This window comes from Puma concolor, unplaced genomic scaffold, assembly GCF_028749965.1.
Source record: "Puma concolor isolate L17-30 unplaced genomic scaffold, mPumCon1.1.hap2 unalloc_scaffold_39, whole genome shotgun sequence".
In the NCBI taxonomy this organism is placed as follows: domain Eukaryota; kingdom Metazoa; phylum Chordata; class Mammalia; order Carnivora; family Felidae; genus Puma; species Puma concolor.
In genome coordinates, this window is record NW_028240246.1 from 162,355 (window position 1) to 178,559 (window position 16,205).

The 16,205-nt window shown below is 40.8% G+C and overlaps 1 protein-coding gene and 2 long non-coding RNA genes across 3 annotated transcripts in view; 1 reads left to right on the top strand and 2 right to left on the bottom strand.

Annotated features, from left to right (window-relative positions):
* Window positions 1–16,205, bottom strand: part of LOC147571220 (uncharacterized) — a 51,980-nt gene that overhangs the window by 25,381 nt on the left and 10,394 nt on the right. The window contains exons 4-7 of the mRNA XM_086696511.1: window positions 13,078–13,149; window positions 12,248–12,328; window positions 2,080–2,151; window positions 1,448–1,517 (exon numbers count right to left, since the gene is read on the bottom strand). Of these exons, the coding sequence (XP_086552637.1) occupies window positions 1,448–1,517; window positions 2,080–2,151; window positions 12,248–12,328; window positions 13,078–13,149 (295 nt within the window). The remainder of the gene's footprint in view (window positions 1–1,447; window positions 1,518–2,079; window positions 2,152–12,247; window positions 12,329–13,077; window positions 13,150–16,205) is intronic.
* On the bottom strand, window positions 4,368–5,553 carry LOC147571221 (uncharacterized). The gene is made up of 2 exons (XR_015247597.1): window positions 5,250–5,553; window positions 4,368–4,631 (listed from the first exon to the last, which is right to left on the bottom strand). It is a non-coding gene; the product is annotated as an uncharacterized LOC147571221 (long non-coding RNA).
* LOC147571222 (uncharacterized) lies at window positions 7,063–9,166 on the top strand. The gene is made up of 2 exons (XR_015247595.1): window positions 7,063–7,474; window positions 7,762–9,166. It is a non-coding gene; the product is annotated as an uncharacterized LOC147571222 (long non-coding RNA).

Below are 16,205 nucleotides of genomic sequence, written 5' to 3' on the forward strand. Positions count from 1 at the left end.
CAAAAAATAAGTATGTAATTTAAGTAGCACTATTACAAAAATAAAATCTGTAGTTTAACACTTTCTCACAAAGAAAGCTTCAAGCCCACATGGCTTCACTGGTGAATTCTAGCAAACATTTAAGGAAAACATAATGCCAATTCTGCACAAACTGTACTAGAGAATTGAAGAGAGGGGACTACTTCCCAACTCAATTTTAAGGCCAACATTCACCTTATGAAAAATAGATCAAGACATTAGAAGAAAGGATAGATAGAAGATCTCATATACTGCTGGCTGGAATGCAAAATGGTACATCCACTTTAGAAAACAGGTAAGCAGTTTCTTAAACAGTTAAATATACACTTAGCATATGATGTAGCAATCCTGCCATTAGGTATTTTACCCCCTCCCCCCCTCCCCCAATGAAAACATATGCTCATACGAAGACCTGCATGTAAGTGTTTTAAGCAACTTTATTCATAAAGGCCAAAAAGCTAGAAACAACTCAAATGCCCATTAACTGATGAACGCATAAACAAACTGGTATATCCTCACAACTGCAATACTACTCGGCAATAAAAAGGAAATGAACTACTGACATGTGCAAACACATGGATGAGTCTCTGGGGTGCCTGGGTGGCTCAGTCAGATAAGTGACCGACTTTGGCTCAGGCCGTGATCTCATGTTCCGCAGGTTCATGCCCTATATTGGGCTCTACGCTGACAGAGCCTGGAGCCTGCTTCGGGTTCTGTGTCTCTCTCTCTCTCTCTCTCTCTCTCTCTCTCTCTGCCCCTCTCCTGCTTATGCTCTCTGTTTCTCAAAAATAAATAAACGTTAAAAAGTTAAAAAAACACATGGATGAATCTCAAAAGGATTATGCTGAAAGGAACCAATCACAGAAGACTGCATACTGTATGATTTCATTTATTTATTTTTTTAAATGTTCATTTATTTTTGAGAGAGAGAGAGAGATGGAGGGCAAATGGGGAAGGGGTAGAGAGACAGGGAGACACAGAATCCGAAGCAGGCTCCAGGCTCTGAGCTGTCAGGACAGAGTCCGATGCAGGGCTTGAACTCACGAACCGCGAGATCATGACCTGAGCTGAAGTCGGACGCTTAACTGCCCGAGCCACCCAGGTGCCCCTTGTATGATTTCATTTATAAGACACTGTGGAGAAGGCAAAACTATAGGGACAAAAATTAGGTTGGTGGTTGCCAGGGCTGGTGGTGACAAAAGGGGATTGGCTGCAAAGGCACATAGGGGCCTTTTGGGGTGACAGAAATGGTCTACGTCTCAAATGTGGTGGTGCTTACATAACTACACGTTTGTCAAAACTCATCAAACTGTACGCTTAAAAAGAGTAAATTTTATACCTCAATAAATCTGACTTAAGAAGACAATAAAACAAATCTAAATCAACAACTAAGTGAAAATACACATAAGAAAAATCAACTTACAGTGTTTCCAAATTCAAGGGTCATCATGAGGATGCTCTCAACTGTTGTAAGTGACACCTGTGTTGATCCCATGTCTCTGAAGGAGAAAGCCCAAACATGCGTGATTTGAACCCAAGGATAAAAATTCTGTACCTAAAAAGATACTTAACAACATGTGGTTACTTCAATTCTGGCTTCTTTGTCAAGTCAGCTCAAGAGTTTTCTTGCTATGGACAATAATTTCAGAAAACTCCCAATGAAGACATTTTATGTGCATCATCAAATTAATCACCTTGGTGCTCAACAGTACAATCCTTTTTACTCTTATCCTCATTTTCATTCTCAATTGCATCCACCTCTCTTGATTAGTCTTTTTTTCTTTTAATATACACCTTACTCCACTTTCCACTTTGAGATAAATGGTATTTCTACCTACATCTGCAAGTCCCATGTCTCTTATGTGTTCTTCAATACTATTCCTTCCTCTGCAGGCTATCTTGCCCATATACGTTTTTTCTTTGCTAATAATGCTTATTTCAATAACCGAGTTAAAACTTAAATTAGGACTTTTTCCCAAAACGCAAAATACTTAATCTTTTGATGACAACAAAAAAGATCAGAAATCATCTCATGAGCCATGAGATTGTTGCAATACTTACAAATATTTTAATGCTGGCAACTTAAAAAGATAGGAATCTTCAACAGCTGACAGAGGGTTACGACTGATAATTCTGAAAAATGCAATGGAATTAAAATGATCTGCATTTCCAGTAATGACTACCACGAACGTTTATGTTCATTTTGGGGGTATGGAACTGGAAGGTTAAAACTAATCATTTTCTGCCTTTGCCTATAAATCACCCTTACATTCTGTAAAGCACTCTTCCTTTGGGAACTACCCAGCTCTCTGGACGATAAAGTGGAGAACAGAAAGAGAAAAAAAAATTTTTTTTTTTTTTTTTTTTTTTTTTTTTTTTTTTTACGTGGACAGCAAAGCCAAGATATGCCAAAGAACTTTTTGGGCTGAAAACCCTAGAAGTGACTATGCTGGTAGGAAGCCCAGGCTCTGTAGGAAATACTGTTTCTAGTGTCCTCTATAATTCTAGGTGCTTTTCCTTTATCTCTAGAAATGTAAAAAATTCCACAGTTTAAAACACCCGGTTAAAGACAAAAATAGGACCAATTCCTCAGTTTGGGGGCCAAAGACAAAGGGATTAATCTAAGAGGAAATGGTGAAAGCTATACCCCCACCATGTGTATTCTCCTATGACAGCCTTTGTTAGGTGGCATATGATCCCGTTTCCTTATCCATCTCCTGGACTGCCAGCTCCCTGAGGGCAGGGACCATACTCTATTGTCATTTTTGTCCCTGTGCCTGACAGAGTGCTTGTTATTTACTAGTTACTTAGTGAAGGCTTGTTGAATAAATAACATTTTGTCACTGCTTGACACAAGTTTTTATTCCAAAATGCTGAGTAGATTTTCTTCTCAGTTCTTTACAGCAAAAATAAAGTGAAGGAAACAGGAAGAAAGAAAAGAAAATCTGCCTTTAGGTTGACTCTGCTCAAGAATCATCACTGTACTTTTGCAAAATTATAAGGATAATCATCACAACCGATACTATTGAGCTATGGGGCATCTGTGATCAGCATTTCACATTTAAACCTCACAATAACCTTATGTGATAGATACATCATTACCCCATTTTACAAGTGAGGAAACTGAAGTACAGAGAGGTTGTATAATTTGTCCCAGTTTGTCCAGCCAGTCAAGAAGCAGAGATGGAATCTGAACTCAGTTCTGACTCCAAAGCCTGTATTTAAATTGTATGGAAAAAAGGGGGTTTAAAATAGCCGTTACCTTAAACTTAACTTTGAGAGCATTAAATATAGAAACACTTTGCTGAACTTCATCTCTCCATCTGGGAGAGCTTCTCTAAGAATTACATTTTCTATTTTTATTCCTTTCCTCTAATCATCTCCCATGATTAAGTATTTAATTAGCCTGTGATCATTGAGACTTTACAGATTTCATTTCTTATTTTTTTATTCTATTTTTTGAGAGAGAGAGTACAAGAGTATGAGTGAAGGGAGGCAGAGGAAGAGAGAGAGAGAGAATCCCAAGCAGGCTCCATGCCCCGTGCAGAGCCTGACATGGGGCTTGATCCCATGACCGCAAGATCATGACCTGAGCCGAAATCAAGAGTCAGGCAGTTAACTGAGCCACCCAGGTGCCCTGAGACTTTAGAGATTTTAAAGCCCTGTTACAGGTGAATCAGTGAAAATGAGAGAGGAAGGACGTCTGAAAATTCATCCTTCCGTAAAAGCAACAACAACAACAACTAGCAAAAATGGTCAAAATCAACTTTCTCAGAACTTTGGAAATTTTAACCAATGGGCTTGCAGCAACCCGGAGAGCATGTATTAAAGAAAAAATTACTAATTTCTATAAGAACAGTGAGCTCTGTTGTTTTAACTTGTCCTCAACCTCTGCTCTCCATCCTGATGATAACCTTAAAAATTGCCCACATCCCAGGGGAACAAAATGGAGCTGAAGTTCCTTAAAGCCTCATTCCCAAAGAACAAACTGTCATTGTTTTACCTGTCTAGTGGGGTCCCTAAAAAACTTCACTTGAAAGCCTTGCCCTTGACCTCACTGAGAACTGCACAGTGCTAAAATAGCCTCTTCCCAAGGGGCATTTTTTTGAAAACAATTATAGATAAATGTTTTAATCTGGCAGCTATGTGAGGCAATTGATCACAAGACAAAAAATAGCCTAAACAAAAAGCCTAAAAGGGAAAAGCTGAGAAATGAGATGTCCATAGGGACTTTGAAATGCTCCAACATCTTCCTGGGTAACTAGAAGACCACAAGACATATTCCTGGGAATGTAGAAAAAAAACCTTAGCACTAATAAATGAGTTCAGCAAGGTTACAGGACACAAGATCGATATGTAAAAATTAGCTTTATTTCTATACATCAGCAATGACTATTCCAAAAATGAAATTAAGAAAACAATTCCATGTATAACAGTACTCAAAAGAATAAAATACTTAGGAAAACATTTAACCAAAGAAGTGCAAGAATCACACTAAAAACCACAAAACGTTGTTGAAAGAAATTAAAGAAGATTGAAATAAACGTAAAGATATGCCATGTTCACGGATCAGAAGAAAATATTGTTAAAATGGCACTATACCCCAGATTGAACTGTGGTTTCAGTATAATCCCTATCAAAACCCCAACTGACTTCTTTCCAAATATTGGCAAGCTAATTCTAAAATCTGTATGTCAATTCAAGGGACCGAGAATAGCCCAAAATGATCTTTAAAAAAAAAAAAAAGTTTATTCATTTTGAGAGACAGCGAGCATACACACCCGTGCAGAAGAGCAAACATGAGCGAGTGTGAGTGGGGAAAAGTGTGAGCAGGGGAGGGGCAGAGGGAGAAGGAGAGGGAGCATCCCAAGCAGGCTCCATGCTGTTAGTGCAGATGGCAACACGGGGTTCCATCTCACAAACTGTGAGGTCATGACCTGAGCTGAAATCAAGAGCCGGCCACTTAACCAACTGAGCTACCCAGGGGCTCCAAAACGATTTTGACAAAGAACAACCAAATGGGGAGACTCACACGCCCTGGTTTCAAAACCTACTTCAAAACTACAGTAATCACGGTGTGGTACTGGCATAAGAACAGACATGTAAGCTGATGGAACAGAACTGACAGTCCAGGAATAAATCCTCACATTTATGGCCCACTGATTTTCAACAAGGGTGCCAACACCATTCAATGTGGGAAGACTAGTGTTTTCAAATGATGCTGGGACAACCGTATATCCCCATACAAAATAATGGAGTTGGATTCCTACACTTCACACCATATATAAATATTAACTCAAAATGAGTCAAAGACCTAAATGGAAGAGCTCAAGCTATAAAACTCTCAGGAGAGAAATCTTTATGACCTTGGATTTAGGCAACAGTTTCTTAGACATGACACAAAAAGCACAACAAACCAAAGGAAAAATAGGTAAGCTGGACTTTATTTAAAAATAAAAAAACAACCCAAAACTATCATATGTCTGATACAAGTCTAGTATCCAGAATATCCAGAATATATAAAGAACTCTTAAAACTCAGAAAAAGACAAATAATCAAATGTTTAAATGGGTAAAGGATTTGAAGAGACATTTCACCAAAGAAAATACATGAATGGCCAATAAGCACATGAAAAGATGCTCAATGTCTTAGGTCATTAGGGAAATAGAAATCAAAGCTACAATGAGATACTACTCTACACTCACTAAGATGGCTATGATCGAACAGAGAGACAATGATAAGTGGTAGCAAGATTTGGGGAAACCAGAATCTTCATACATTGGTGGGAATGTAAGATGGTGTAGTCACTGTGGAAAACAGTTTGGCAGTTCCTCAAAAGGGTTAAATATAGAGTTACTACATGACCCAGCAATTCCACTCTTAGGTACGTACCCAAGAGAATTAAAAACATATGACCACACAAAAACTTGTACATGAATACTCATAGCAGCATTATTCATAAGAGCCAAAAAGTCAAAATAATCCAAATGTCCAATAACTCACGAATGGATGAACAAAATGTGATTGGAGCACCTGGGTGGCTCAGTCGGTTAAGCATCTGACTTTGGCTCAGGTCGTCATCTCACAGTTCATGAGTTCGAGCTCTACATCAGGCTCTGTGGTTTTGGATCCTCTGTCCCCCTCTCCCGCTGCCCCTTCCCCGCTTGTGTGTGCGCTCTCTTTCAAAAATAAATAAACATTAAAAAAAGAATGAAGTACTGAAACATGCTACAACCGGATAAATCTTGAAGCCAACAAGCTATGTGAAAGAAACTAGACACACATTTCGATGAAATGTCCAGAATAGGCAAATCCATAGGGGCAGAAGGTAAATTAGTTGTTGCCAGGGGCCTGGGGGGAGGGGAGAATGGGGAGTAAAGGCTGATGGGTATGGTATTTCTTTTGAGGGGGGTGATGACAATGTTCTGGAATTAGCAGTGATTACTGTCTATCAAAGTATACCATTGCACTATATACTTTATAACGTTGCATATTCTATTATGCATATTCTATATCTCAATTTGAAAAAAAAAAAAAAAAAAAAGAACCACGTTGTGATAAATAGAGAACCAGTTGCCAGAAGATAAACATGTTAGTAGGTGGAGAAAAGGGGAGCGAAGATTCAAACTCTTCCACAACGGAGGTCAGAGGGAGTTAGCGGTGCGGCTGGGAGCCATGCGTTTTTGTTCCTGCCTTGGAAACTCCCCTATTCTTCCTATTCCAGCCCATTCTTCTACGTTTTTTCAGGCCCATTAACATGTCGGGTTTGTGTAACACTAGTTAATATCCAGTCAGACAATGTTATGAAGAGAAAGAACGTGAGTGTCACATGTCTGGTTAAACACAGTTCCTCAACCTTGAGGCTCTGAATGTCCTTTGGCTTTGAAACAATAACAATGGCATTCATACCTACAAGCTTACTGGTGGGCTCTGTGCAAGTAAGCTCTTCCACGTGTGTGTCTTCCCCTGCCCACTGCTCCCCTCCCCCCTCCACCCCGCGCCCACCCCCGGCTCCCTATTAAGAAAGACTATGAAGAGTTATGCAGCCAAAACAATTTAGTAGTTCGTTATCCTTCCCCCCAACTATCTCAGTGCTCTACCCCCACTGTCCCCCCCTCTTTCCTGGTAGCTCACCCATGGCCTTATACCCATCGGCTCAGTGCTTCCTCTTACCCAGGCAGCCCTCCTGCTGAGATGAATGCCCCGTGTTTATCTGTAGTGAAAACAAAATACAGGCCACTCCAAATTATCCTATTTCCTCCTGTCTTTAGTGCCGCCTTTTCTTCATGGAGCTATTGTGCCTGAGCCAAGGGGAGAATGAGAACTGACCCGACAGGTTACCTCTGCTGGACCGACAGCAATTGTTTTTCCACAGACTGCGATACGAACGAACGGTGGACATTGCACTAGAGATCATCTCCATTTCCGTTCAATTCCCTCATCTTACAGATAAAAGGTGTGCTGACTCAGTCTATTGGCTTTTGGATATTCGTGGGCTTATCTTTATGGGAGTCAAACATAACAACAGTTATCCTCAAAGACTGTCTCATAATCAAAGTTGAAGAAATACTGTTCTAGGTATTCTTTTGTTTTTTAAAAAACTGTATCTTATTTGAAGAGGAAAACTCAAGTATTTTTGCAAAAGCTTTCTGTTGCAGAGCAACGGGACAGACTAAAGGTAGCTCACAAAATAAGGGAACATTTCTTACGTGTTATTTTTTTTTTCTCCAAATTCTTCTACAGAGGTCCAGACAGATGGGCTACGTTTCCTTTCTATTAACTGAGGAGACAGAGAAGACTTGAGGACTGAAGCTTGTCACCACTGTCCTGAATGTACTGAAATCCTAACAGCTTTAGCTGAAAAAATGTCCAAAGCAGGCAGTGAAAATAAATTTCAAATAGGACAAACTCCAAACTCTCTACGCTGGAATCCCAAGGCATGGAGGGAAAACTGGCTCGTTGGAGGAAAGCAGTTGAAGAGATAAGTGGAGTGATCTAGACCCTATTCCAGTCTGTTTGAAGTACCTGGGGATAGAATAACCCCTTTCCTTTATTCATCTACATAGGTCCATGAGCCATGAGAACGTGACTCCCCATGGGAAGCTCCTCAATGCAAGACATCTAAGGGCATCACGTAAATCCTTTCTCAGGGGTTGGGCGGGGGGAGGGGCGAAGCCTAAAGAATCTGAAATGGTGAGCCTATGTTTTAATTAAAGTTCTGAGAATAGCCTTGAAGAGGAGTTTCTGGCAGTGAGGACCAGCCCAAGAAGCAAGGGCCCTGGAATCAGGCAGACCTAGGTCTGAATTCTGGCTGTCACTTCCTGGTGAAGGGACTTAAGTAACGAACGTCTCCGAGTCCTTTTAGCAGCATTTACCTCATAAGGCAACTTGAGGATTAAAGGAAAGAGCATGTGCAAAGCACCTAGCATAAGGCTGGGCACAGAGTGGGTGCCTAGCAGTGACGATGTGATAGTTGCACCAGGCGGTGAGCAGGAAGCCTGGGGATGCCCATAGGTGGCATGGCCAGGAACTCCAGAAGCATAGGGAAAAGGAGCTCCCTGCTCGAAAGGTCCTATTCCAGTGAGAAGCTGACTCCAAGGGACGACGCCCAAAAGGCCAGTTGTCATTCAGGTCCTACCTAGTGCCAGGGAATGCGGAATTGTATTACTCGCGAAGCTTCTGAAGTGGTTCTGTCACTTATTGACAGTGTGAACCTAGGCAAGTCACCCGATGTCTCTGAGTTTCAACTTCCTCATCCCCAAAATGAGGATAATACTACCTGTGTCACAAGAGTTGCTGGAAAAACGAAAATGAAGTGCCGTGTGAGGGGCCACGTCCGGAGCACTTCCCACGTGCCAGGCTCTATTCTAAGAGTTTAAGACACATTGTCTTACTTGCAGCACAAGCGAAAGGTCTTAGCATAGTGCCGGAGCGCAGTAAATACCTAATAGAGGTCGGTATTAAAGAAATGATATGGGGCGGAGGAGCAACTACCATGCTTCCCAGAGAAAGAAGATGCCTTGGTATATACGTGGGAAGACTCAGATGCAGCTGGGAGAAGAAAAGTAATAGTTGGGTATGACTATGGCAAAGCTTTTGAACTACCACACACGGAAAATAATAAAAGTTACCCTAAATCACCCCAAAAGGACAGCCCTGAGTTGTTATCTTCATCCTTAACGTTTATGCCTTTCTGAATCTGAGAAGAAGCTGCCAGGATTTCCAGTACATACCAAAAAGCGATGACAATATCCTGAAGTGTGTCAACTTTTGTGGGCACACAGCTGTCTAAAAGGAAGCAGATGCCGGTTGACTGGGGGAGCGTTAGGGCGTGTCTGTGACTGGGGCTCGAGTTTGCCTTCAGAGGGTGGCCACACCTACCTCAATGATATTCTCAACAATAATTCAACAGGGGCAAGGCTTAGATTTTCCTTATTCTCCCTTAGAGCTTATGTTCTTGGCACAATACGGATGCGCCACAGACGAGCCAGCATGTGAATGTGCTCTATCCCGATAAGGTACAGCCTTTCTACATCGTAGAGTCCTTCAGCTTCTAAAATCATGGAGCTCGTACTGTTAGAACCAATGAAGTGAATTTTTTAAAATAAGCCACCAGTCTGGACCTGTGTAGGTGAATGAAGGAGAAGCACTTTAAAGTCAGGAAAAAAAAAAAAACTATACTTAACATTTAGGATTATCAACCACTGTTGGTTTTCCATAATATATTTCATTCCTGATTTCATCTGAAAGAAACAGGATTATTACTACCATTCAAAAAGTGGTACCTTATTAATAAACTCTTGGCATGGCTTTGAGGTGGATTTCAGATTCAAAATAGACTTTACCACACCGCTAACGTGTTCACTCAGTGTTTATCAATAACTTAAGAGGCTTCATTCAAAAAACTTACTGAGATATAATTACCTGAAACCCAGGGGTGAATCAAGGCCTTGTAGGGTCTGAACCTCATCTACTTTGGGAAATCCTGCCTCATCAAAACATGCAAAATTATGCGTACAGGAATTGCGAGGGTCCCTCCCAAGACTTTGGAAGGGGCCTATGTAAGTGAGGAGACCTGAAGTTTAAGCTTCAGTCAGTTCAAGATAAATCCACCTCAGCTGGGGCCCAAAAGGTTTACAAGCTTATTTAATGCTGGAGAAAATACTGTTTCAACTTATAAACACCCCAGTAATAAGTCACATAGGTAATAACGTGACTGAATTCACGGGATGGCATCTCCCCTGCGCACGCTCTCTTTCTCTCAGAATAAATAAATAAACGTTAAAAAGAAAAAAGAAAAGAAAAGTTTGGCCCCAAACAAGGAGCCCAACCTCCAATACACACTTACTGTACTGTGATAATGTTTTGGAAGTTAACTGTGAATTCGTTTTAGTAGTACAGCTCTATTCAAACCACATTGAAAGGGCGGGCCTACACCGGCCGACTCCATCTTGTTCTGTGTCCTTCACCTTGACCACACCTCCTCCCCTTGAGTAACCCCCCCCCAACTGCCTAACAGGACTCTTCCCCAGGACCCTTCCCCAGCCAATCAGCTGAGGCCGCAGCCATTACCTCACCAACTGCCACTAGGCACCAGTAAAACCTTTGTCCTTTTGAAACTGGCTCTCTCTCCCGGGTATCTCACAGCTTCGACAGTGCAGGTAGGGGATTGAGCTCGAGCTAGCTCCAATAAAGGCTCTTTTGCTTTTACACCGGACTCGGCTCCCTGGCGGTATTTGGGGATCACGAATTCTGGGCATAACACACATGGCATGAGTATTAATTTATTCTCAATACCAGCTAGCTCTGGTTCTTTAATTACCTTTCTCTGTCATGTAAGATTGATGAGGGAGCATGGGGCAAGTTGAGGGCAAAATACAAATTAGCACATGCCCCCGCCCCAGGTGGGATATGTGTCATTCTGGCTGCTGGAGGACAAAGGAAAGGAAAGAAAACAAATGGTTAACTGATAGAGATCTCAGTCGGGCAAGACAGGGGTTTCCATCAGTTTACAAATATCTTAGTAAATTACAAGAAAAAGGCCATCTTTTTCTCCTTTTTCCAGTATGAAAGATTCTTGGGGACAGTCCCTGTATATTCTTTGTACCCCCGGTACTTAGTACATTGTCGACATAGAGTGCGCGTGGCACGGATTGTTTTTCAATGAATTCATTCATTGTTATCAACGGATTCCACCCTATTTTGTCCTGTATTGCCTACATAACTATGAAATTCAGATTCTTAGAAGAGACTCTTGGTGTTATAAGATGCTTAGTAGAGGTGGTGACTTTTAAGACATTATATTGACACCACTAAAACCTCTTGGTGGAGAAACTCAATGAGCCCGTTCTCTGGCATGCTGGCAAAACAAAAAACTGACCCTCAGTATTCTTTCCCCAAGTTAGGCATCAGCAAATTAATGAGAGAGGAGGCCCCTGCTCTTGGGCACCCGCAGGAACTTACTCCAGCTCCAGACACACCGTAAACACTTTCATCTAACGGAAGATAAGCTGTGAAATCGGATTTCTGAACCACAAGACAGTGAGCCAGTCTTTTCCAGCGTCTGCTTTAGTGGAGGGTCTTCAACCTTGAGTCTCAACATCCCCCTCAGGCCACTGAACATGCCCAGTATGATTTGCTTTTTGACAGAGAAATCACAGAATGTCCCTGCTGAAAGGGAGTCACACACTTCTTAACTGAAGAGTGGTCAGGAAAGAAAGCACATGGAGAGCAGTGCCCTGTGGCAGGTGTTCAGGAGTTCTTGCTGCTTTCCTGATGGCTGAGGAAGCACCCACACCTTTTGCTGCCTGGAGAACTCTGTGCTAAACTTAGTTCTTCGCAGTTCTCTTTTGCACAGGAAACTTGCACGTGAGCCAGAATCAAAGTTAAATTCAGAAGTGGATTTCAAGGACCACGCACACCTTGGGGAAGCATCACTGTCACGAATTCCCATGATAATACTGACTTGGGTGTTACTTGCTTGGGGCCTTCACTGCCCACACAAAGCTGGGTACGAGGGAGGGCAGAGAGTGCCATTTAGGAGTTAAGACAAGTCTCTTGGCCTCTTTGTACCTTAGTTTCCTCATTTGAAAAAAAAAATGGATTTTAAGACCTACTTTCCAGAATTCATACTGGGTTTATTAACACACACCTAACCAATCACTGTATGATATTTTTACATGTAGTTTTTTTTGGTTTTTTACATGTATTCATTTTCTGTTTCACTTACAGCTTGTGTAAAAACTGCATTCCATGCCAGGCCTGAAATGTTCCAAAGCTCAGTTTGGTGAGTAAATTGCAACGAAGATTTCTACACACACCAAAAAAAAAAACAAAAAAACAAAAAAACAACAACAACAACAAAAAAACAAGACACAAATGAAGAAGAAAAACAAGATATTTTCAGAATATTTATCCTTTGGCAGTGATTCTAATTTATAGATAATGAAACATAACCACAATACTCTCTCCATACACTAAAGAAATCTCACTATGAAAGATGCTTGCCTTTTTAAAAAAATATTTGCATGAAAGATTTATACTTTCATGTTTATACATGTGGTGCATTAGATACAAATCAGTAAATGCTCAATAAATACTTGTGTTAAGTAAGTATTTTTTTCTAGAGAAGTAAGTTTATTTCTCTAGAAAAATGTTTCACAACTTTAGCACTGTTGAGATTTATGGTTGGATAATCTTTGTTATGGGGGGGGGGGGGTGCTGCCCTGTGAACTGTAGGGTGTGACAGCAGCCCTGGCCTCCACCCACTAGATGCCAGCAGCACATCTACAGTCTGACAATCACAAATGTCTCTAGACACTACTAAGTGTCACCTGGATGCAAAAGCACCCTGGCAGAGAACTGCTGCTCTAGAACGATTCACTCTGACCTCTATAATAACTCTCACACCAAACTTTGCCACAGACAAAAAAGATTTGCTACATAATTTTAGTAGCTTTCGACTAATAAAGTTTCATTCATTCAAAGTGAATAACAAAGAGGTTTACAATTAAGTTTAATAAAAATTCCAAATATAATGAAATTATATTTGTAACTTACATAAACTGCAAAAAAGGTAGTGATTCAAATGCACGTCTTTCAATATATTGTATTTTATTGCAGGATAAATCTCTAGGAAAAGGAAAAGGAAAATATTGCCTCAATTAGCTATAAGATATCTAATTAGTAGGATGATAGTATTGAATAAGTAGCTTTTGGCTAAACTCTGAGAATTAGGAATTGTTATTTGAACCTTCCAGAGCCCCTAACCCTGCCCTCACCTTTCTTAAGAGTCTCACCTTTGTGATCTTCATACATAAAACATACAACTATAGATCTTGATAGATCTTGGAAGTAATCTTTCCTGAGAGCAGAAGAATTGATTAAATGACTTTCTGTGGCCTCATCAATTTCTAAATTATGAGCTCAAAGTTGTGATCTCCACATATAATTTCTAATATTAAAAGGGATATTCTCACATTAGCACACCTTCCTGGTTTAGTTGTATTTCTCGACACCAAGTCAATACCAGAAGAGATAAAAGATACCTTTTCATTTAACTTGAAAAGAAGTTACTCCTCTAATCAATACCTAACTTTGAACGAACTCAGAATTATATTATCATATTAATAGAAATTTATTTTTGGTTGTACATTGCCTAAACGCTCTATGAATTTATCAACTGCTTCAGTTGCAAGTGGGGCCAACAAAAAAACAACATGGTACTGGATTTTTATTTGGAAACACCCATTCTTGATTATAGTTGACCCTCTTATTTCCATTGATTTCAGCCGAGTCCCTCACTTTCCACCTACATGGGTACCACCATCTTCTGACTGGCATTGTCATCTCTGGTCTCTCCCATTCTAATCTATACTGCACACAGTCACCAGATTAATTCTCCAGGAGTGGTTCTCAAATATCAGAGTCACTTGGGAACTTACTCAAGATGCAAATTCTCAGCTCTACTCCGGACTGAGTGAATCAGGAACTGTGGAGGTGGAACCTGTGTTCTGACAAGGCCTCCAAGTGACCCTGGTGCAGTCTAAAGTTTGTCCTAGAGCACTGCTGTGATAACACGGTAGCTTGGCATATTATCCAAGGCCTTCAAAATCCTAAATCTGGCTCTAGTTTCCTACTCTACAGATACCAAAGAAATTTCTCCTGCATTTTGCCTTTCACTCACTCTATTTTGCAAGCATATTCTTCCCAAGATGTCTATCCGATGACACGTCATAGCCATTCAAGGTTCTGTTCAAACAGCATTTCTCTAGTAACTTCCCTGATCCAACTTGAAGTCTTCCCCCCTCTTCTATGTTCCAAAAACAACTTATACTTCTCATTGCCCAAATCCATTTCTTCCCCTCCCCCTCTCCTCCTCCTCCTTCTTCTCCTTCTTTGAATTTTTTAAAGTAGACTCCACGCCCAACCTGGGGCTTGAACTCACGACCCTGAGATCAAGAGTCGCATGCTCTACTGACTCAGCCGGTCAGGTGCCCCAATTTCTTCTTAATATAGTTATTCTGGCATTCCATTTCCTCTGGGCATAAACTCCATGAAAGTATGGACTAGTCTTGCTCATCTGCGTTGTCTACTGTGTTTAAAACTGATGCATGGACAAAGAACAAACTCAAATATTTATAAAATAAATTAACAGCTGGGTAGTGAGTAGAAGGAGCAAAATGACTGAAAAGAAATGTGGTTTTATGACTTTGTGGCTCCCGCTTCTGCACTCTGTCAGTGCTTCATCATCCATTTAGTGCTTATGCGTTATGGTTTAAGCTTCTGTTTATTTTCCCTGTGAAATCATGAGTTCCTACAAGGGTGGGAAGCCTGTCTTAACCATCTGCGTGCCTATGGTACTGGGCATAGGGCCTGTCACATTCTTTTTTAGGTTTTGATTCACATTTTTTTTTGAATGAATGAATGAGAACACTTCACCTAACATGAAATAATTGGCTTACAAAGTACCTCATAGTAGAAATAATGAAAGGCCCAATCCATTGCGCAGTTTGTCTCTTTTGTTTTTCTCCAAACTGTGTTTGTAACGTTTGGAGCCCAGATGGCAGAGGTAGCCAAGAAGACCAATACAAAGTGGTTGTCCCCTAAGACTTGGAAGGTTTGATAATTTGAAGGACTATTTTTAGTGTCATATGAGATTCCTTTTACTCACTACCCTTAAGCCTTCTACATTTGCAAGAAGAATCTATTTTCTAAAGCACATCATTAATAAGGATTAATGAGGGGCGCCTGGATGGCTTAGTCGATTGAGCATCTGACTTCGTTCGGTTCAGGTCATGATCTCACTGTTCATGAATTCGAGCCCCGCATCGGGTTCTGGGCCAACAGCTCAGAGACTGAAGCCCGCTTCGGATTCTGTGTCTCCCTCTCTCTCTGAGCCTACCCTGCTCATACTCTGTCTCTCTCATACTCTGTCTCTCTCTCTCTCTCTCTCTCTCTCAAAAATAAATAAACATTAAAAAATTTTTAAAAAAAGGATTAATGAAATACACAGCTTTGGATGGCATGGGCAAAGAATAAACACTGAACCTCCATAGCAAAGAACATTAGTATCTCTGTATGTCTAATGTACAGAGATATATGCAAACATTTCTTCCTTGACAATGAGGCTGGAGAGATGTTTATTCTGTAATTAGCGAAGTTAGAGGCATTTCTGATGTTTGTTTAGTGTAAACATTTCTAACTATACCACTTAACCATCATTATATTTTTAAAGATTTCATTTTTTTTAAGTAATCTCTATACCTAACATGGGGCTCTAACCTACAACCTCGAGATCAAGAGTTGCAGACTCTAATGACTGAGACAGCCACGTGCCCTTTAGCCATCTTTTTTTTAATGTTTATTTATTTTTGAGAGAGACAGAGACAGAGCATGAGTGGGGGAGGGGCAGAGAGAGAGGGAGACAGAATCTGAAACAGGCTCCGGGCTCTGAGCTGTCAGCACAGAGCCCGACACGGGGCTCGAACCCACAAACTGTGAGATCACGACCTGAGTCAAAGTCAGACACCCAACCAACTGAGCCACCCAGGAGCCCCAACCCCTTAACCATCATTTTAAACATCTATTTTTATGGTGGCATAAGCATTTCCACACCGATCACAGGAATCTGCTCCTGAAGCCAAGAGCACACTGTATGTTAGCTAACTTAACAATAAATTACATAA